The sequence below is a fragment of the Neltuma alba genome, unplaced genomic scaffold (assembly GCF_004799145.2).
Source record: "Neltuma alba isolate B1F8T4 unplaced genomic scaffold, ASM479914v2 tig00011705_pilon, whole genome shotgun sequence".
Classification (NCBI taxonomy): Eukaryota; Viridiplantae; Streptophyta; class Magnoliopsida; order Fabales; family Fabaceae; genus Neltuma; species Neltuma alba.
Genome location: NW_021636342.1, coordinates 172,931 through 195,312, shown reverse-complemented (window position 1 = coordinate 195,312; position 22,382 = coordinate 172,931). Strand labels below are relative to the sequence as shown.

The 22,382-nt window shown below is 34.0% G+C and overlaps 1 protein-coding gene across 1 annotated transcript in view; it reads right to left on the bottom strand.

Annotated features, from left to right (window-relative positions):
* The window catches only part of LOC114717022 (TMV resistance protein N-like), a 47,558-nt gene extending 27,946 nt beyond the window's left edge, over positions 1 to 19,612 (bottom strand). The window contains exons 1-4 of the mRNA XM_028902101.1: positions 19,364 to 19,612; positions 18,673 to 19,224; positions 16,837 to 17,932; positions 16,455 to 16,727 (exon numbers count right to left, since the gene is read on the bottom strand). Coding sequence (XP_028757934.1) covers positions 16,455 to 16,727; positions 16,837 to 17,932; positions 18,673 to 19,181 — 1,878 coding nt within the window. The 5' untranslated portion in view covers positions 19,182 to 19,224; positions 19,364 to 19,612. The remainder of the gene's footprint in view (positions 1 to 16,454; positions 16,728 to 16,836; positions 17,933 to 18,672; positions 19,225 to 19,363) is intronic.
* Positions 19,613 to 22,382: the final 2,770 nt, after the last annotated feature.

Below are 22,382 nucleotides of genomic sequence, written 5' to 3'. Positions count from 1 at the left end.
GGGGATGATGATATATATAATACCCCAATGTTTCATTTTTCCACGGCTCATCTCCCACTTTTTACTTCCATCCGTACCTTCCCCCTCTTTTTCTTCCATCCAATTTCTTCTTTCATTTATTACCTTCCAATTTTTCCAACCCATTGAACACTCCCCCTCAACATTCCTCTTTCATTTAATACACCCCCCTCAAATTCTTCTTTGCCTCCAACTTTCCACCGATTTGGTGGAAAGTTGTCCCCCCCTTTTTTTTTTCTTTCTTTTTATAATAAAATATTATTATATATATTTTATTTATAATTTTTTTTCAGTATGTTACAAATATGAGAGTAGTGATAGTGGGGAGGAAGTAGAATCTAAAAAATCAACTGAACTGAGGAGGTCAACAAAGGCAAAGAGTTCAATGATTAAATCTCTGTGGATGGAGTTCAAAGCAGCTCTGGGGACAAAGAAGCCAAAAGAGGAAAGGGACCTTTTTCTTACTTTAATTTCCCGTAGACCCAAGAATGTGAACGAGGGAAAGAAGTAAGTATATCCCTAGTTGGCCTGAGTTTTAAATGACACGATGTATACTGACAATGACAGGAATCGAATTGATAATAATAATAAGCTATATAGGAATGACAAGTGATGATGTCCCCAAAATCGTGCTCTTTGTCACTGACTTCTAACAATGTTTGTAGGACTGTGATTAAAATGTTTGATGAAGATATAAACCAACAACTACTGTTTTTCTTGGCTAGAATGAATAGAGTAAATAACAGGGTATTTTTGAATGTCCTATGTTTACACCCATGCTTATCTTTGATAATGTTTGGTGAAATTATTATGTCAGAATGATGTTTTTACTGTGCATTGTAGGTGTTTAATTTGGTGTGCAAGGCAGTGATAGAGGACATGAAGGCAAAGTTGGGGATATGAAAGAGGCATATCTTCAATGTGGATTTCATGGTGAGATTACTTAATTTCAAATCCAAATACCAATGGCAATAATGGAATTGAAAATTACAAGGTCAAATAATGGATTAACAATTTCATATCATGCAGAACATGATGATACTTGACCCAACCGGGAAAGCCCAAAAATATAAGAAGCTTATTCTTCTTGAGTTTATTGGTTATAACTTAGATGAATGTGATTTCATAATTAGTCTTGCTCTTGTGCCCAACATTGGTTTTGTGTTTCCATTCAACCCGGCATATTGGATTTCTACTTATTAGACTTTATAAGTGACCATTTTGGGAGTAAGGACAGAAGGAAGAGGAAGAAGGTTGTCATCAAGGACCCAATAGAAATGGCTGTGAAGGATTGTGTAAGAAAAAACTCATTATGTTTACCCTAGTTTTTATACTTTTAAAATCATTCAACTTTTGGTGTTAGTACTGAACATGGTGAAGCACACCTGAATCTTTTTGTAGAGGAAGAGGTTCAATATGATCTTCGACTTAGTCAAGCCAAGACTAGTTGGGAAAAGCCAATGTCTGAAATGATATTTGCAAAAGTTTCTTAGCAAAATAACCAGTCAGTCTTGTCAATTTGGAATTTTGTTTGGTAAATGAACATGTCAGAGGCGTTAACTAACTATGTTGATATTGTTGTGTCCACATGAGGGATTGTGGGGTGCACTGTATGATGTGGCTGAGAAGATGGGAACCTAGTATGACCCTTAACTACACAAAGGAAGAAGTTGCTGGCTTTTATCATGATCTGACATGGTGGTTGGTGAATCATGAAATGAATGAAAAACATGACGGGGTATTGGATCTTATTTGACAATCACAACCACATAAGAGCAAAAAGTCAAAGAAAAGGCATCTGTCCTAGATGTCTCGATGTTAGGATGATAATTGACTTGTTTTTTGTTAAATTGCTGTATGTAATGTGCATTGTAGGCTGACCTAATATGTACTTGTTCTTTGTTAGATACGTGTACCGAATGATATCAGTGTATGTTGAAATACATGATACTAATTTTTTTCCCTAATGATATCAATTAATTGGAATTTAACCACATAAAAACAGATGATGACAATAGCCATATTAAATATGTGCTGTTGGTATCCATTTCTTTCAAAGTCATTCAATTTTACTTGGATATGTACTGTCCGTATCCATGTCAAAATGACAACAACTAATATGAAAATAACAACAATGAATGATGACAAAACATGTTCATGTATAACATCAGTTTCACATGAACTGTCAGATTACCTTGATTATATCACTGCTAATAACAAGACTAAATTTGAAAATGACAACAACTAATCCGAACATAACAGTAATGAAGGATGACATAACATATTCTTCATATATAACATCAGTTTCACATAAACTGTCAAATTAGCCTGATTACATCACTGCCAATAACAAGACCAAATATGAAAATGACAACAACTAATGTGCCATTAACAAAAGATAACATCTCCATAACAGTAACTTAGTTTTAGATATTCAATGACAAGTGCACATTAAGATACTAGCCATACTTAATGCTCTCTTATCACTGACATTTCTATCACCTTACTTACAAAAATAATGTTTGCACCTAGCTCCTAACTAGAACCTGAGTCCCAAAAAAGTTGATAAGGGTAAAGCATACATCTATGTACACCAAAAAATGACCCATCCCAATTGTACTTGAAACTTCATGATGGGTTAGGATTTCTTCAATTCTTCTTTGTGCGTCCAGGTTAGCAACATCTTCTATAATCGTGTATCTGTTTGTTTTGGAATTGTGATTCATTCCTATTTGTTTTTAGCCTTATAGGTCGTCGAGATGTTATGGAAGGTAGCAAGAATATTCGATCACTGACATTTCCTATCCTATAATAATCATTTGGGTGAGGCATGTCTGTTGTTACCACAAGAATCATACTGCGAGCATAAATCTTTTCTTGTGATGACTTTTTATAGCAATTATCAACATAATCATAAATATTGCCATGGATAACCTTGATGGCTCTACAAGCATGGGCACAAGGGATTCCTGTTATTTATCAAGATCTGCAACTGTATTGGTGTAGTACAAGATCAACCTGATGGTCTTCACATGATGTTGTCACATTTACTCTTTCCCCACCATAATTTTCAGCATACATGTGCTTAGACCCAGCCATCATATCCATCACCTTACTGTCTATATTTGGACCAACACAATTCTTCCATTTGGTCATACCCACATGGGAGGTATGTAGCTTTCTTGTTACTTTCTCTCGGTGCTCATGGATTAATTGGGGTACAGTATGCTTTCTCTCATTGATCATCTATGCATTGAATGACTCTGCAATATTACTTATAATATTATCCCCATCTTTTATATGGGAACTTGCTTCTAGCCCACTTATCTAAATCCCTATGATTGATAAGCCAATCAAATAGCCTTGGACAGAAGTCTCTCATGTCATCCATTGCTGACTTAAATTTCTCATTCGTCCTTGTATACACAATTTTATCCAATATATGTAGTACATCCTCTTTTGATAGGCCATTTGTCCTTGTTTGCCCCTTATTCATTTTCATCACTTCCGAGCTAAAATTCTCCTTAATATATCTATAATAAAAGGCATGCCTTTGACCCCCAAATATTGATGCCACTCCTTTGATGATAGCATTGTGTTGATCTGATACATTGTCACTTCCATAGTACCCAAAAAAATCATGTCCAGTGATCTAGTGTTTCTCCCTTCACAATTGCAATTGCAAAGAGTAGCAGCTCGTTATCTACATCATAAGTAGAAGCTGACAACATCGTTCCCTTGTATGGTCTGCTTAAGTGAGTTCCATCAACATACAGAATATGCCTCGTACCACCCAAGAAGCCCTTAATGCATAACTCGTAGGTTATGAAAACACACTCAAACTGGTTCCTAATAGCACTCCATTTAGCCACAATTTTTTCATCTATTTCCTTTAGCCTTTGGTATATCCATGGTATGAGCATGTATCATTGTTCAGGCCTACCATATATGTCTTCTAATGACTTCTCTTTTACTTTATAAGCCTGTTTATATGTTAGATCAATCCCATGCTCTAGTTTTAACTTCTTCCTTATCTCATAAGTGTGCTTGTCTACATGATCTCTCATCTAATCAATTATTATTGATGAGTTCAAACTAGCTCTTCTACTATGCATCACTTCCAAGCTATCCTGGGCTGAATGAACATGCCAATTTATAAATGTCATCACTCATAGCACATGACAACTCTTCCTTACATGATTTGCACATAGCTTTCATGGACAACCTTCAACTCTACACCTCACTTATATGAATTCCTTGCTATTCCTCACATATTTGGGCACAAACTTGTGTGCAAGTGCAAACTTATATGCAGACACTCGAAATGCATCTACATTTGGAAAACGTTGACCCATTCCTGTAAAAAGTACCCTCCATTTCACACTGCTCATCTCACTATCATCAATATCTTCAACTCTGATGGACGTATCCATATTAGAGGACCCACTTCCTCCATCATTGTCACATTCACTTGTATTTTCTTCACTGAGCTAGCCATAATCATAACACAAACTAATAGGAGATGCATCTAATTCTGTTTACTATTACATATCCATGAATCTCTTTGTTCTACATTCACAATGACAAGAGTGGTTAACACAAATGACAAGATGAAATTCATAACACAAACTTCCACTTACGTTTTTGTATTATTCCTTGGTTGCAGATCCCCCTCCCCTTTTTCTGCCACATACACATGACCGTTGTTCCTACTGTATTGAAAGAGGTTATACATTTTAGCATTGTCATGAAGGTCAATTAATGTCTTCTCATTAAAGGCTACTGTGTACTTAATGTCACAATCTCTTCCATTACCACCAATCCACTCACATATCATTAGCCTCAATTCTTCAAGTGTCAACCCATCCTTAATGCTTCTTTACCATCATGTTACCTCTATTATATCTCACTTCACCTTTACCATTTGTCATAAATTTCCCACCTATATGAAAATAACAGAACAACTGCTTTCTACCAGATGACCCAGCTTCGAAATTCATTTTGCATCATTACCTGCACTAATAACATAACAATAATGATTATATGACTTAACACTTAGGTCATCACTTCAATTTTATCAACATAATACAATCATCATTAGCTTACATGACCAGATTAGGGTTCGACACATTCATGCTAATAATTTGCAACAAAACACTCATCTCTTTGCTCTCTACACTCATGCTTTATTTTCTCAGATAAAGCCATCCCATTATTTGAATCCCCCTTCAATATTGTTCTTTTTTCTAACACTAATCACTCTGACCCATTTGTGATACCATCAAACTTTATTGACTCTGTATAGTTTGAAAATAAATTTAATATTTTATAAAACTTTATGCATGTTGAAATATGTTATGAAGAATAGTTTTAATTTTGATTAAAATAATTTTTGTTTAACTATTTTACAAAACTTATATATGTTTGTTTGATTTTATATTTTTATCAACATTTTTGCTCATTCACTATATATACCAATTTTTAAGAAATTACTTAATCTAATTTTTAAAAGTAATTATATATTTCATTTTTTATTATAATATATTTAATATATTTATGTTCCTTTTAAATAATTACAATTTTTAAGATTCTTTATCATAAATATAACTTTTTCTTGGTCCTTCACTCTAATTTTTCCTTTATTATATATTTAAGGGAAAATTCTGTCGAATTTTTTATTTTTAAAAAAGAGACATTTCCTTTACTTTGTAATTAAGTGTTAGTCAATGTTAATTTATTGACTAATATTTAATTATTTTATTATTTCAATATTTGAATTAAGGAGTTAGAACTGAGCTTGATAACTATGTTTATTGACTCTGTAGAATAATGGATCATGGTTGGATGAAAGCTAAGAGAATTAGCAAAGAATATGAGGATGGGGTTGAAAGGTTTCTTAGGTTTGCTTAGAGAAATGCCCTTAGTAAAAGAGATGGATTGTGCTATTGTCCTTGTGTCAAATGCTTAAACAATAGTTGGCAGAGTACTTCTAAGATAAAAGAGCATCTTATTTGTGATGAGATAAATTTGAGGTATACAAATTGAATATGATATGAAGAAATTAGAAAGAGTACACTGTCTGAAAAGGAGAAGGTTGTGAATGTAGACTTTGGCGATAGAATTTTGGATATGTCTCATGACGTAAGGTCTGAATCTTCTATACTGTTCTCTCCCACTTTTGAAACTTTGTGTAGTAATGCAGAGATGCCTTTATACCCAGAGTGTAAAGATGATTACACAAGGTTGACAACCGTGTTGAAATTGATGGACTTAAAGGCAAAAAATAGTTGGACTGATGCTAGTTTCATAGAATTACTTGAACTGCTAAGCTGTATTCTTCCAAAGGGGATTCACTTCCAAAACGAATGTATGAGGCAAAGAAAATTTTGTGTCTGATGGGTTTGTAATATAAGAAGATACATGCGTGCCCTAATGACTATATATTATTCAGAAATGAGTATGAAGGGTTGAATAAGTGCCCTAAATGTGTGACTTTAAGATACAAAGTTAAGAAAGATGATAGTGATTATAATGAGATGACCAAAGGTTCTCCTTTGAAGGTTTTGTGGTATCTTCCAATAATACCACGATTTAAGCATCTATTTGCTAATGCCACAGAAACAAAGAACTTGAGATGACATTTCAATGGGAAAATATGTGATAGAAAGTTTCGTCACCCAACAGATTCTCCTCAATGGAAAACAATAGATAAAAAACTTTCTCAATTCGGTAGCAAGCCGAAAACCCTTCGACTAGGGCTTTGTACAAACAGAATTAATCCATATGGTAATCTTAGTAGCACACACAGTGCTTGGCCGGTACTCCTCATAATTTACAACTTGCCTACTTAGTTATGTATGAAAAGAAAGTATATCATGCTATTTTTGATGATCTCGAGGCCAAAATAGCCAGGAAATGATATCGATGTGTATTTGGCATCTTTGATTGAGGATCTCAAGAAATTATAGGAGGAAGGTGTTGATGTGTTTGATGCATATAAACAAGAGACCTTTGATTTACGTGCCATGATCTTCACCACGATAAATGACTTTCCAGCATATGAAAATTTGTTAGGATACAGTGTTAAAGGGCATAAAGTATGTTCGATATGCAAAGAAGGCACCTACTACATGCAACTTGAACATGGCAGAAAGACGTTCTACCTTGGTCACAGAAGATTTCTTGGTCGGCACCACCCTTACCATAGGTTAAAGAAGGCATTTAACGGCTCACAAGAATATCAAATGGCTCCAATCCCATTAATTGGAGAAGAAGTTTATCAACAGGTGAAGGGAATTAATGTGGTCTTTAGTAAAAAGAAAAAGAAGACTACCAGTGAGAGGGATATATGGAAAAAAGATCTATCTTTTTCGATCTTCCATATTGGCAAAGTCTTGATGTGAGGCATAGTTTAGATGTGATGCATGTGGAGAAGAATGTGTGTGAGAGCCTTGTTGGTATACTTTTACATATAAGTGGAAAGACTAAGGATGGAATCAATGCGAAATGAGACTTGGTTGAAATTGGAATAAGAAAACTCCTCCACCCACAAGAAAGAGATGGTAAGAGAGCTTATTTACAGCCAACTGCGCACACATTATCAAAAGAAGAGAAAAGAAGTTTATGTGGTTTTGTCAATAGCATTAAGGTGTCACGAGGTTATTCTTCTAATTTGAGCAAACTTGTTTTAATGTAAGATTTGAAGATAACGGGAATGAAGTCTCATCATTGTCATGTGTTGATGTAACAATTACTTTCACTTGCTATTCGAGGCATTATGAAAACTGATGTGAGAAATACTATTACAAGACTTTGTATGTTTTTTAGTGCTATTTGTAACAAAGTCATTGATTTTGCTGAGTTAGATGAATTAAAAAATAAAAGTTATGTGATCCTCTCCCAATTGGAAATGCACTTTCCTCCATCATTTTTTGACGTTGTGGTCCACTTGATAGCTCATCTTATGCGAGAGATAAGACTTTGCGGCCCTATGTGTTTAGGGTGGATGTACCTGTTTGAGAGATACATGAAAATCCTAAAAGGGTACTCTAAGAATTCTTATCGACCTGAGGCACCAATTGTTGAGAGATATGTAGTTAAGGAGACAACTGAGTTTTGTAATGGATATCTTGATAGGGTAAAGGCAGTTGGACTTTCTCAATCTTGACATGATCAGGGGAGAAGCAAGGGAACACAGGGTGTTATAGTGAGGTCTATGTCAAGAGAAGTTGTAATGCAAATACATATATACATTTTAAATAATACGAATGAAGTTTGCCTCACTTGAATGCTCACAAGAATATGCTGAAGAACTTGAATCCAAGAAAGAACGATATGTAACTAGCTAATGAAGAAACGGAGAGAGTTTGAGCTGAACTCAGTGAACAGCACAAGGCAGAGATGCAAAAGATACGTGAGGAGTTCAACGCCAAGTTTCAACAGGCTATGATGATGATGGGCACAACTAGATTCCAGATGCCCTGAGTGTCTGAACTTTCTCAGGTAATAATCACACATGTTTTCAAATCTTTTAAAGGTTTATTTGATCGATTTAAACTTATTTAATGTGCCTTAACTAATTTCATGTTATGTTTCAGGGTTCACCTATGATAAAAAGTAGGAAGGACAGTAATAATCAGACACATTAACTGACAGTGTCTGCTTTCCTTCGTGCTTGGTAAGCGCTTCGCTGTAGCCAAGCTTACTGCTAGCCTATCGCCTAGAGCCAAGCTTCGACCACGACTGCTCGTCGCTTCTGGGCACCTTATTCCGTCACCTGACTCTAGTCCTGACCCTGTCAAAGACGATGGAATGCCATGTGCTCTTTATGTGGACTTTGAAGATTCAGCTATTCATGTTGCCAACGGCATTCTTGGGCACAACAATCCTTGGCATGAAAGTTCTAAAGGATCAAGCGAGGGTGACGATGGATAGAATTCTTCGTGGTCATGGTGGTATACCAGTACCCAATCCTACTGATGAGATTTGACTATTGGCTTAGGTTAAAGGACATTTCATTTTATGGCCAAAGAGACTTGCTGTAAAGCCATTAACGAAGAAGGTGACGGTGAAGAAGGCCAGAAAGAGTGCATCATTAGATCCCATACTCCTGCCTCTTCCTGGTGATCTTGCCCTTATGTATTCCAGTTTGGAGGTTCTTCATTCCATAGTGGTAAACATGGATAAGCTCGTTACTTTCAACATACCGCTGGGGATTGTGGGTTCAGATGTAACATACGATTTCACCATTGACAAGAAGGACCTCGTTTAATTCCTCAACTTTGAGGAGCTAGATGTAGTCTTCATGCAGCTGGCTATTTTGTAAGTTACAAAATCATTTTCTTGATTCATGTTATATTTATGCATGTCCTAATGTTTCTTATTTGAACAACAGGCACTTTACTCAAATTTGTCAACAAGGAGGACTTGAAGGAGCATTTGGCTTTATGTGTCCTTAAAGGATGTAGAAAATAGTCAATACTATGGATGCAAGGTCAATCTACATGATGACCACAATGACTTAGATGAGAAAGCAAATATATTTTGCATATTATGTGGAAGGGTAAGTATATTATTGTATTTGAGATACACAAGTTGTATGTATAGGATTATAATTAACATGGTTCGTATTTTGCAATTATCGTTGGACCCTACTTGTTTGTGCCCCTTTTGATAACAAAGTCTACTGGTTTGATTCCCTCTGTAGAAGTCCATCCGAAGAAACCAGAGATGTCATCGACACGTTAGTTTATGTTTATATATTTATTACGTGTGAAGTTTATAAAAACATGCTCTAATATCATTAAATTTTATTGTTGATAGGGCTTTCTATAGTTTCAATGTTGTGGTGAAGAAGCAAAATAGACAACCACCAATATGGATTCTCCCAAAAGTATGTTGTTTTGAGCTAAATATATACTTTTAAATCTTTTTCAATAATTAAAGTTGATGTTTATAATCAAAGTCTAATATTCAATTTTATATTTTATTAAGGGAGTGTTGAACGTGGATATTATGTCATCCATTACATGAATGACATCATTGAGATAGGGGTGACTGAGAAATTAGACGAGGTAAAGACAAGGTACGTTGCATGTAATTCTTCAATTCTTTTCACACTTTTGATTAAGTTGACTATGTTATTTTTGATTTACAGATATTTTAAAATATTGCACCATATCAAATGGATGAAATCAACTTGATGAGGGATACTTTGTCAACAACATTACTATAGAGTTTTGAAAATTTAAAATAGTTAGGTCATTCTTCAAGAAATTCATTGTTAGATTTTTTCTCTTATTAGTTTCCCCCTATACATGTTCCTTACTTCTATTGTGTAGACAGAATTCACTTAGCTTGTTACTATTCTTTGAATCATGCCTTTATTTGTTGTTAGGAGAAGTAGCAAGCTACTTCTAAGGTATCATCATGTAGTTATAGGATTAGTTTCTGTCCTGCCTAGACAGATTCCCTTGTAAGCTTTGTACCTATATTAAAAGAAATTTTAACGCTTGTTGCGTTGTATGTATATATATTAACTAGCTAGTTGATTATTTGTTCATATGGTCATCTTGAAATAGTTCTGCATATTCTGTACTGCCTGGATTTATTTGGAGCTGTAAATTACAGGGAGGTAAAAAGAAACTCATGCAGCGTTATCAAAAAAAAATTAAGTTTTTAAGGCTGGTTATTTAAATAACCGCCGTTGAAACAATTGATCACGGCGGTTCTGTTAAAAACTGCCGTGAAAAATTGAATTTCCAAGGTGGTTACGTAAAAAACTACTGTGGAAACTTTCCACAGTGGTTTTATTAATAACTGGCGTGGAAATTTGATTTTCCACTGCAGTTTTTAACAGAACCGCCGTGGAAAGTCCATTTTCCATATCGATTTTTAATCGCCGTGTTTTATTTACCTTTCAACATTGATTGTATCCACTGTACCTCCAAAACCACCGTAAAAAACCCTTAATAATCGCCGTTAAGAGCCTTTTTCTGGCAGTGCACCCTCTCTACCTCAAAACCAGCCTCACTCCGATGACATTCCCATCCAACGAAAAGAAGAAGATAAACCAATACATAAAGGAGATGGAGAAAAGAAGGAGAAGAAGAAAATGGTCACTGAATACTTACCTCACTTGCTTTGTTCGTTCAACAGTTGCTTCCCACGTTCATGCTCCCTTCCAAATTTTTTCCCCAACTCTTGCCACACCTTTCGTCTCTCTACCGTAAAATTATACTATTTAGGTCATACAAGGGCTTTTTTATAATTGAACAACATTTTCATAATCCCCCATCAGACGACACTTCCTGACTAGTCATTACATTTGCTTAGCTTCCTATTTTGGCATATAAGATTTTTAGATTTTTTTTATATCATTTTCCCTTGATATTTTCCCCGTAGACTTAAAAATTGACTATCCACAAAAAAAAAAAAGACTTCTATTATCCATATGGTTATTAAAACTTCACGATTATTTTTAAAATAATTTTATTTTTTAAAATTTAACGTATAAATATTTAGTTACTTTTATATCAAAAGGATTCAAATATTTTCTATATAGTTATTTATTATTCAATATTATTATGTCATTGACAAGGCATGTTATGGGAACTATCAAATAAACTAGACTAACTATACACTATAGCAATGCTACCTAGGTCGATCTCTATTGAGGAGCTAATTACTAAACCTCTAGCTAACTACGTATTAATTACAAGTTAACTATATGGGATGTTGTGAAGTGAATTAACTATTTTTAACTAGTATAAGCTAGTATACTTTTTATGATTTTCCAATTTTATGAATGAAACGGATCATGGAATGGGTGATGGGAGACTTCCTTGATGAGTGACTTACTTAACATTCCTAGTTCTACTTATGTTGTTAAGTTCAATTACCTAACTAAGCAATAAAGCTAGTGAAGACAACTTCCCTAGCCAACATCAATAACTTCAAAAATTCACCTAGACACCTGAATTCCTCTAGCTTCCATTTGGCACAAAGTATTAAAAATAAAGGGATGAGGATTGGGATTGAGATTGAGAAAACTTATTAAAAGAGTGTTTAGTATGAGGGATTACTTGTTATTTGAGACTGGGCATAGGTGGGATTGGAGAATACCACCTTTCTCTTTGGTACTCCCCAATCCCACCAATATTAATTTGCCCAATCCCAAATAACAAGCAATCCCTCAAACTAAACATTCTTTTAATAGTTTTTTCAATACTAGTCCTATTCCTTACCCGTTATTTTTAATGTTTTTTACTGAATGGGACCTTATTGCATTAGAGATGCTTTAAAATGCTTAGCTCTTATTAGACTCACAGTAGGATCTCCAAACTACTAACCAGACCTAGACACCTAGCAATTTAATCAAGAGCTCTAGAACATGGAGACTTGATCAAAATAGCAAAGAAAGTGCTACAAATCAATCAACAATCCACTGAATGCAACATCTAATATAAGTACCAATCTCCATACTACATATAAACCTCACATAATTGTATCCACATACACAATTAAATACTTCATTTAAAAGTACATATGTAATTTCTAATACTCCAGTAAGTCATAATTTCAAAATATTTTTTTCCTGACATAACAAAATAGACCATTGAAGACTATAGTCATGGCAAATAAAAATATAACATAGCATGTGCTTATGGAGCACATAAGCCTTCACGACTTACTCTATCGGTGCTTTTCCTTGATTCCTACTAGATTCTTCACTTGAAAATATTAATATAAGGGATGAAATCAAACATCTCAGTAACTACTGAAATTCTAACCTATACAAGCAAATCATATATGATAAACAAAAATCTGCTTATATGAGTATATATATGTATTTATGTATGGAAATCACAGATTCATACCTTCAACTCAATTTCATTTTTAATTCAACAATATACTAACATCATTTTTCCAATGTATCCAAAAATAATGCAATATGCTGCCTCCTTTATATCAGTGTCCACCCTTATAACTCTAACTGCAGCCATAGGCTAACACATAGTCCAATAGGAACTAATTTATTTTATTAAATTATTCCAAGCTCACTGATACTAGAGATATATCCGGCCAAAGATATAGAGCTCAAGTTCGGACTATGGCTCCCCTCCTTTGCAAATAAAACAAAGAGGCGTCACATGTCCCATGGCTCGAATGAATTCCCGGCCAAAAGAAAACATAGAAGAAGGGGCCCTGACAAGTGCCATCGATCGTGCACCGAGTGATGGCATAACACACGGTAATTTATATCCATACAAATCTCCTTCTATCCTTGGCCCAACAATACATATGGCATATGTAGAAAATAATACATCAACAGTACATCTTCAAAATATATTATTAAAATAAGATAACAATAAAATAAAAATATTCCTAACATAGGAAAAATCTAATGAAGTCTAAGAGAAAAATTATTTGGAAAACTAAATACTCTCCTGGTTGAAGCTCCGAGCTCAAGCTACTCCTCCATCTCCAAGAAGCACAATGGGATTAGCCTCTCATGGCTCTAGCAGCATCCATAACATGTTTGAAGGAGTGAGAGTCCATGAGGTTGTAGAGGAAGGATGAATGTGAAAAATTGTTGTTCACCGCCGGAGAGGTATGAAAATTGAGTGAGTAGTGACGTTGTGTGGCTGAATGAAAATTGAGGATTATTGCGGTCTGGTGGTAGGTGGCGTGTGTATATGGCTGAGGAGGATATGAAGGCTGCGTGAGTGCGGTCTTTTATTTGATGTTGCGGTTGAGGAATGAATTTGAAGGGTATTGGCGACTTGTTCTATGCGTGTGGAGAGGAGATACATGTGAATCCCATCAGGAGGAGGATTGGCGGCCATGTATTGCGTGAATGAAAATTTCCAGCGTCCTCTTTTTGAATTAATAAAAATATAAATAATATCATAATCTGATGCCTTGATGCCCAAGTTGTGTCTCCAATTTTCTTTTTTTATTTTTTTCCTTCTTCCTTTCAGCTTTCCTACTATCTTTATTTCTTTTTTTTTTAGCCTACAAAAGATAAATTAAGATATTATCATAAAGTGTAAAATCAATTATTTAAAAGGAGATAAAATATGATAAGACTTTCTTTTAAATTTCTAATTTCATGCAATCAGTATTTGATTCAAAATATCCATGATCAATGTAATTTGTCCCACTTTAATTAAAAAATATCTCCAAAAAGATATCAAATAACATATTAAAATAGGGATTTATCACTAATCCTAACTACTACTGTAGTTAATATATCTCATTCAGTATAATGTTAGAAAGTAATAATTGTAAAAGAGTACTACCTCTAATGCATCATATAAAAAATTAGTTAACTTTTTCTCACACATTAAGAAATGGTAAGTGTAGTCACTAAATGTGTCCTAAAATGATAAAGTTTGCCTATTTTATCCTAAAAAAATGATAAAGTTGCCTTTAATCTCTTCTATATTTAAAAGGGACAAAAGTGAAAAAAATCACATTAATTATCCTATTAGCGTCTTACATTTTTTATCATAATTTTCTTTTAACCAATGTCTTATATTATGGGACCGGAGGGAGTATTTGACTAATTGTACACGTTTTCTTAATACTAATAAATTAGTTAAAATGGTGCTATGTTTAGGACTTAAAAAGAGTGTGTATAACGTGGGTTAAGTGTTCACCAGATGTAGGGATGGAGGAGGTAGCTTGAAATCAAAATGAACAAAAGTGAGTTTAATGGAGGTGACTTACTCGGTCCATTTGTTGTTCCAATATTGGAAGGAGACTTTGACTCTTTGAGTTGCCACTGTTTTCAGCATCAACTTTGCAGAAGACACGCCATCCACACTTTATTGAAACTCTCTTATCGTGAGGCCAGGCATGAAATACGAAGGGAATCGAATCGTACTTCCTTAATTGCTCCCTATCACAAAAAACCTTTTTGGGCTTCCAAAATAAGACCCAGAGGTGACAAGGCTTTCTTTTCTTCCCACCCTTACAATTAGACTCCCAAAGGTGTTTGACAGCCGTATGTCCAAAAACACTGTGATTCCACCGCCACGAACAATCCCCCTCTTCTATAAGAGTGCATAATCCAATTCCCGACATTTCTTCGCAAGGAGGTATGTCTATCATCACTACAGCTTGGCCTTTGTGATCCAGATAAAGATCGATTTGATTCTCACACCATGGCAATATTTCACTTCCAGGAATAACCAGCGAGGAACAATCAAGTGCCCCATTTCCTACCTAGACCGATAAATAATCACAAATCAAATTATATAGTATGATCAAACACAAAATAAATACATATAATTATATGATGATATATGACTATATGTATATACCTGGTCCATTGAAGCAAAGACATGTAATAATTGTTCACCTTCCACTGTATCCAATGAATCACATTTTTTTGCATCCATGGTCCATAATCTGGGCGGAATCTGCGGCAATGATTGAAGTTCCGCGCAAGACTTGATCGCCATAATTTTCAAATTCAAAAGATTTGATATGCAGCCAGCAGGTAGATTCTTAAACTTGTTTCCACTTAGATTTAACCTCATCAATGATGATAAGCCACTGAAGTCATCCGGAATGGATTCATCATTAATACCGCAGTAGCTTAAATCCAATTCTGTTAGTGATTTAAGATTGAACATTGAAGCTGGCAATGTTAAGCCCTTATGAATTGAATGCCTCCCAAACATGTGCTTCAATGGAAGAATCACACTCCAAGAGTTCGACGTTGACCTTTTGCTTGCACGGAATGACAATTTCTTGAGTTTTTCTAAACCACCAATGGAACAAGGTATTTCTGTTATATCGGTTTCACTTGCGTCCAGCTCCTCCAAGGCTTCAATTTCATTCAACTTCTCTGGCAATCTAGCAAATTTTGAGCACCCAGCAACATCAACAAGTACAAGACGTTTCAAATTGCGAATGCTTTGAGGAAGGCAAACAAGATTTTTGCAACCCCTTAATTTTAGAGTTTTAAGACTAGTCAACAAGCCAAGTGACTCAGGAAGTTTGACTAAATTTGTCTCCCCAGCATCAAGCATTACTAGATTTTTCATATTTTCCCCAAAGTTTGGGAGAAGTTTTACATGAATGCACCCAAAAAGAACAAATTCTTTTAGTGCAGTCATTTCCAACTTTTTTGGCCAATGGGCTCTAAGACTTTTGCAACCTTTCAAGTTCAACACTTGAAGCTTTTTGTGCTGTCCAATTGGAACATGGAGGTCAACAAGTTCCTCACAACCTTCAAGTTCTAATCTTTCCAGATTTGGAAGTTCAGAGAAATTAGGAGTTTCAATCAAGTTTCTGGAATACCGTAAGTCCAAAAACTTCAAATTCTTTGAGTACTGGTCAAACAAATATATGAGAATCAATGAAAAAATTATTTTGTGCTAACTAGCATAATCGATAGCATCAAAGCATAAGGCATATCTTACCAGGCTTTTATTCCAAAGTTTCTTTAATTTGCTATGACGCATTCTAAGATCAACAAGTTTAGACAACCAGTTTCCAAAAGGAAGAGTGTCTAAAGGGTATTTTTCCCAGTGAACTACCTTCAAAGTATGAGAAAGATATTTGAGGCCGTGAGGAAGGTTGAAATCACTTGATACCATGAGTAATCTGAGGTTACGTAATGTTGAAAATGCTTTAGGATTCCAAAATGCCTCACAAGATGTGAATGAAACCATAGCTTGTATTTCTTTTGTGCCCTGATAAACAACATTAGCCACAAGTAAAATAATATCAAAATTAATGGACAATAAATTAACAATATAAAATATATTAAAAACAACAAGAGCTAATAAATTCAACACTCACCAAGTTGTTTTCCATAACTTCATCAATGTCTTCCTTAGTCCACAATCTACTACGATTGCCAACATCATTAGAAGATTTACCTAAAACAATTTTCCTGCCCATCTGTTCCAGCAAGTCATGCATCACCAAAACATTGTTATATTCCTTTAGCATAGACTTTTCCTGAAGAGTTGTTATGCCAATTTTTGCATTAAAACCACAACTTTCTAATATTCGTGTTATTTTGTTTTTGCTCTGGCAATTGAAGAAGCAAGCAATATCTAAAAATATTGTTTGTTCTGTATCAGTTAACGCATCAAAGCTTATTTCCAGTTTCCTAAAAATATCTTTATGTGGAACTTTTTTCATCATATCTAAAGCATCTTCCCATTCGAGCACGCTACTTCTTCCACAAAAGAAAGAACCCAAAACAGAAAGAGCTAAAGGAAGGCCATTTGCATAATCACAAACAGCTTTAGACAACTCCAAAAGACCCTCGGAAGGCTTACCTCCTACAAATGCTTTCTGACAAAAGAGTTGAAGGGATTCATGTGGGTTCATAGTTTGAACCTCATGTACATATACTATATGCTCTCTACACAACAAGTCTAAATGTCTAGTTGTTATGATCACTCTACTCCCAGCACCAAACCAATTTGGGCTACTAGCCAAATTTTCTAGATGGGTAGTATGGCTAACATCATCAAGGATAAGTAAAACTTTTTTATTGCAACAACGGTTTTGGATTATTTTCTTCCCTTCGTAGGTGTTTTCAATTTCCATGTTTCTTACTTTGAGATGTGAAAGAAGTTGACTTTGTAATTGAACCTCACCACCATCTCTTTCTGAAACTGTCCTAACATTGTGAACAAAGCAACTAATTTCAAATTGATTACGATATTTCTCAAAAATAGCCCAAGCAATTGTTGTCTTCCCAACACCCGGTAAGCCCCATAATCCCACAATCCGAACATCATTCAAACCCATCTCAAGTAGTGGCTCCACTTGGTCTACTTTATTATCAATTCCAATCAGTCCTTCACTATAAGGTGGTAGTCTATGACGTAATTTGGTCCACAGCTCTTCAACGACCGTGTCAATAAGTTCTGCTTCAGCCCTACAAGTTACAACAACATATAAATCACCATGTGTGATATATAACACAAATAAAGGGTAGAATATAACTTTTGATTTCTTCTGTAATTATAATATTTGTTAGTTCATTGTCTGCAATTGTTAATATTCTTTTCCTTTTGGATTGTCAACACATTGAGACAGTATTAATAAGGGCAGCCAAGATATGCAGTTCTTATTCCATTTTTTATTTTAAGAGGGTGTTTTAATTTAATTAGGTGCGAAGATAAAGCTGTTTAGTTTGAGGACAAAATGCTTTGAATATGAAAAATAAAAAAATAAAAAATTTTAATTCCAAAATCAAAAAATAATTTCAAAATTTATTGTAATAAATAGTATATTTACTTTTAAAAAAAGACCTAATAGTACAAAGTCTATCTCACCACACACAACATGGATGGTAAAAAAAAAAAAAAAGTTTTACTACATACTTTTTTCCTATAGAGTTTAACAGTAAAAGCTCATTTATCAATTAGCGGCAGATAGAAATAAAGGAACCGTTTAATACGCAATAAAAGAGACTCATGACATTTGTAGTATTTGATATGTTCGGCATTACAACTAAAATGTTCCTCTTAATGAAATTTTTTTAATCTTTAAAATAAGACACATAAAAAGTCAAACAAATAGCTTGACTGCCCGTAGATCTAATGTTCCATTAACTGATTATAATAACTACTATGTATATGTCACATAATTTTACCCAATGACAAAGTAACTTACCGATCCTCGCAATCCCAACCAGATAAGTTAGCAACTTTTGTGAGAGAATCTCTCCAACTTTCCATGATTTTATTGTCCTTTCCACGCTTTTGATGCTTATCAAAAGCTTCAGCAAAACTTTGGCTTTGATGCCGTACATGAGATGGATCTACATCATAAAATATGGGAAAAACTTGTTGACCCACATTGTCTCTTGAGTAAAGAATATGTTGGAGCTCAGTTAAACACCATGAAGAAGAGGCATAATTTTTGGAGAGAATAACAATTGCAAAATGAGAGTCCTCAATTGCTTGTTTGAGTTGTTCAGAGATGACTTCTCCTCTTTCAAGTTCATTATCATCTCTGAAAACTCTTAATCCACTCCTTTTTAACGCATGATACAAGTGGTCTGTGAAGCCTTTACGAGTATCTTCGCCCCTAAAACTCAAGAAAATGTCATACTTGCATGTTCTTAGGGCTGAATTGGAGTTGGAGGAATTTGAGGAAGATGCTTCTTGGTCAATTGCCATAAAACTAATGGAGTATAATCTGATGAATGAGTAATATTATGACCTACATACAACAATTAAATCATATCATTATTATCCCTACAGGGAAAACAAATCAAACTAAATATGAGATGATGATAATGCAGGGGAAAAAAAAAAAGGAAAGAAAAACAGTGGAAGGTGTAGATGTATAACATACTGACCTCGGCTTACAGCTATAAGTGAAGTGTCTAAACTCTAATGTCTAATTTGTATACCAGCTTCAAGAGTTTACCTCCCTTATGGTGTTGTTAGATGAGCGAAGCTATAATTTTCTCGCAAGTTTTTCACACGTTCTCTCTATTTTCCTTTCCATCATCCTCTTTTCATCTTCTTTCTCCCTCTCTTTTTCTGGAATGAGGGAGGAGAGCAGAAGGCTCTATTTATTTGGAGAGTGAAGAGGGTGATTGGCGCCACGTGTGTGGATGGCATGCACTTGTTGAATATTAAATCATAAATATTGATTTTTTTTTCAAAAAAATTAATGGAAAAATACATGGACAGAATCTGTTAAGAAAGGGTCCCCTCTTCCTTCCGTACTCCTTCTCCCAGTGGCCACTTTGACCAATATAACTGCATTTTTTCCACAACTAGTTCAGCACCCGTGCATTTGCACGGGTATGAATTCACCATCCATTTAGGTTTTCTCTGTGTTATCTTTGGTCCTATCTCATGTTTTTTTGCACGATGATCCTTCTCCTACAGCACCGTGGGGTCCGCTCTCTGGGTAGTGGGATCTTCACTTATGGTTTGGTTTTTTTTTTCCACCGGTCACTGTGAATTTGATTGCCTCTTCAAGGGCTACAAATATAATTGCGATGTGAGTCAATTTTTTCAAACTCAAAAGACCAAGGCATGCGAGTTGCAAGGTGGTAGAACCAAGAAGCCTCTCTCCCATTCCTTTCCTCTAGCACAGTATGCTCCAATAATAGATTTTTAAACATGTTTTGAAAATGATTTGGAGCTTATTCCACTTTTTTGTGGCACTCGTTATCACCATAGCGGTAGAATAGTTATATTTTTCAAGTTGGAATATTATTTGATTGATGATAATATATATAATGCTTTTTAAAAATTAAATATTTTAGATATTTCAGTTATAAAAATCTAAAATCTAAAACCATTCTATTAACTAAGAAATGACAAAATGGGCCATTTCTCATCTATAAAATAATGCTCACACTTATTTTTCTATTTAAAATTATTGAAGAAGCAACCAATAAATTAAAAAAGGAAGGTATGAGAGAGAAATTAAATATCTTTTTAAGTTGTTGAAACTGTATAGATAAAAAATAATTGGTTAATAGGATTGGGAAGTTATATTATTTTTGTATTATTTAATTTAAAATTTAAAATATTTATTAACACTAAAATTAATGTAAATTTCAAATTTTAAAAATATATCATGGCTGTTATACTTGCCATGATTTTCAGAATAAAGGAAGTTATTTCATGCAATTCAAATGAGAATAAACAATAAATATTTTTGGAATAAATAACTCTTGTTAACTTTAAATTTAAGATATTTTTTAAGATAACTTTTAATTCTAAAATGTAAATAACAACTCAACTAAAATAATTTAAATAGAAATAATGTGAGATAAGTGGCAAATTCATTATGAGAGATAACTACCAATTTTATCAAAACAGGATGAGGAACACATAGATAAGAGAGGTGTGCATAAAATTTTAATTTTTACAAAAATAGAAAAATAAAACCTATTTATTTGCGTCATAGTGAGGCCACTTGACAATTTCTCATCAGATCCTGTTTTGTACCCTATTTTTATATAGTAATAGATAGATATGTCTATTCCCATTTTTTCTACAAATTGGCTTATCAAATTGGAACCGCTTCATCTTTGCACCAACGCCCATTAAAAATTTGGTAATTGGTTTTATTTGAATTATATATGAGTGACTCATGAAATTAAATGAGTTGTTCCCAAACAAAAACGCGTGATCTGCAAGGGAGGGGAAAAAAGATACGCGTGATAGATCTTTGAAATTTCAATCAGCAAAGTTAATTGGATAAAGTGTGTGTAAAAATTGACAATTGATAATTGTTACCGATGTGTACAGATAAAAATCACTAAGCTAAAGAAGCGTGCGTAAAAGGAGAGAGCTTCAAGGAAATGAGAAATACTATACTGGCAGTGTCACGTCATTCATGTTCTCTCCAATAAAAATGTTCCAAGTGTGCTTTCTTACAAATCTCATATTTTCCACAAATTTCTCTTTCTTATTATTTAGTTATATGGATAAGTTATGTGAAAGTTTTTATTTAGGAGCAGGGTACTCAAAAGTTTCTTTTGGATGCTTTGAAACTGTAACAGAATTGTCTCATACTATTATGAAATAAATATTGACAATTAACATTTTTCACTGTAAAAAATAACATTGTTATGATTTTAAATTTTTTTAGACAAATGTATACTAAAAAAATTTATGGGTTCCCACCGCTATGAAAATTTTCCGACTAAATGTGTGCTCTAACCCTACTTATATCAGGAAATATTTTGTTTTAATTTTAATATTTTATAAATAACCGTTATTCATGTTTAATTTTAGGATGTTATTTGTTTTGTGCGTATGTGCCTTCCCACACGACTTTGACTTACTATGCCCCCACAATGAAGTCAAGTCAATGGGTCCTAATTACTCGGAGCATTCCCTTGCTATGGCCCATACAATTTAAAATTATCTTATTGGCTTTTTATTTTAATTGGGAAAAATAGGGATGAAAAGTACAAAATCTCACCGACCTCAAATATTGATAATTGAAAAATGCAGATGAAAATCTTTCTCCACCGAAGTCAAGTCAACCGGTCCTAATTACTCGGAGCCTTCCCTTGCTATAATAAATCAACTTTTGCCAAAAAAAAAAATAGTCAAATCAAATCATCTACTATCTCCAATCCTAATTATAAGAGCTAGTTGACTAATTTGAGGAGATTAAAAAAATAAGTTAAATTATTTATTTGTAATAAATAGGTGTTGTCTTTCTTAAAATATCATTGCTAATCAAATGTATTAGTTAAAGCTATCATTATTAGAAAGACTATCTTGAAAAAAAGTATAAATAAAAGAAAAAAAGTGGATTGAGGTTTTATAATTAGAAATAAAATAAAAGTCAAATGAGATTTTATATTAAAGACCGGAGGTAGTATTAAACAAGTATAT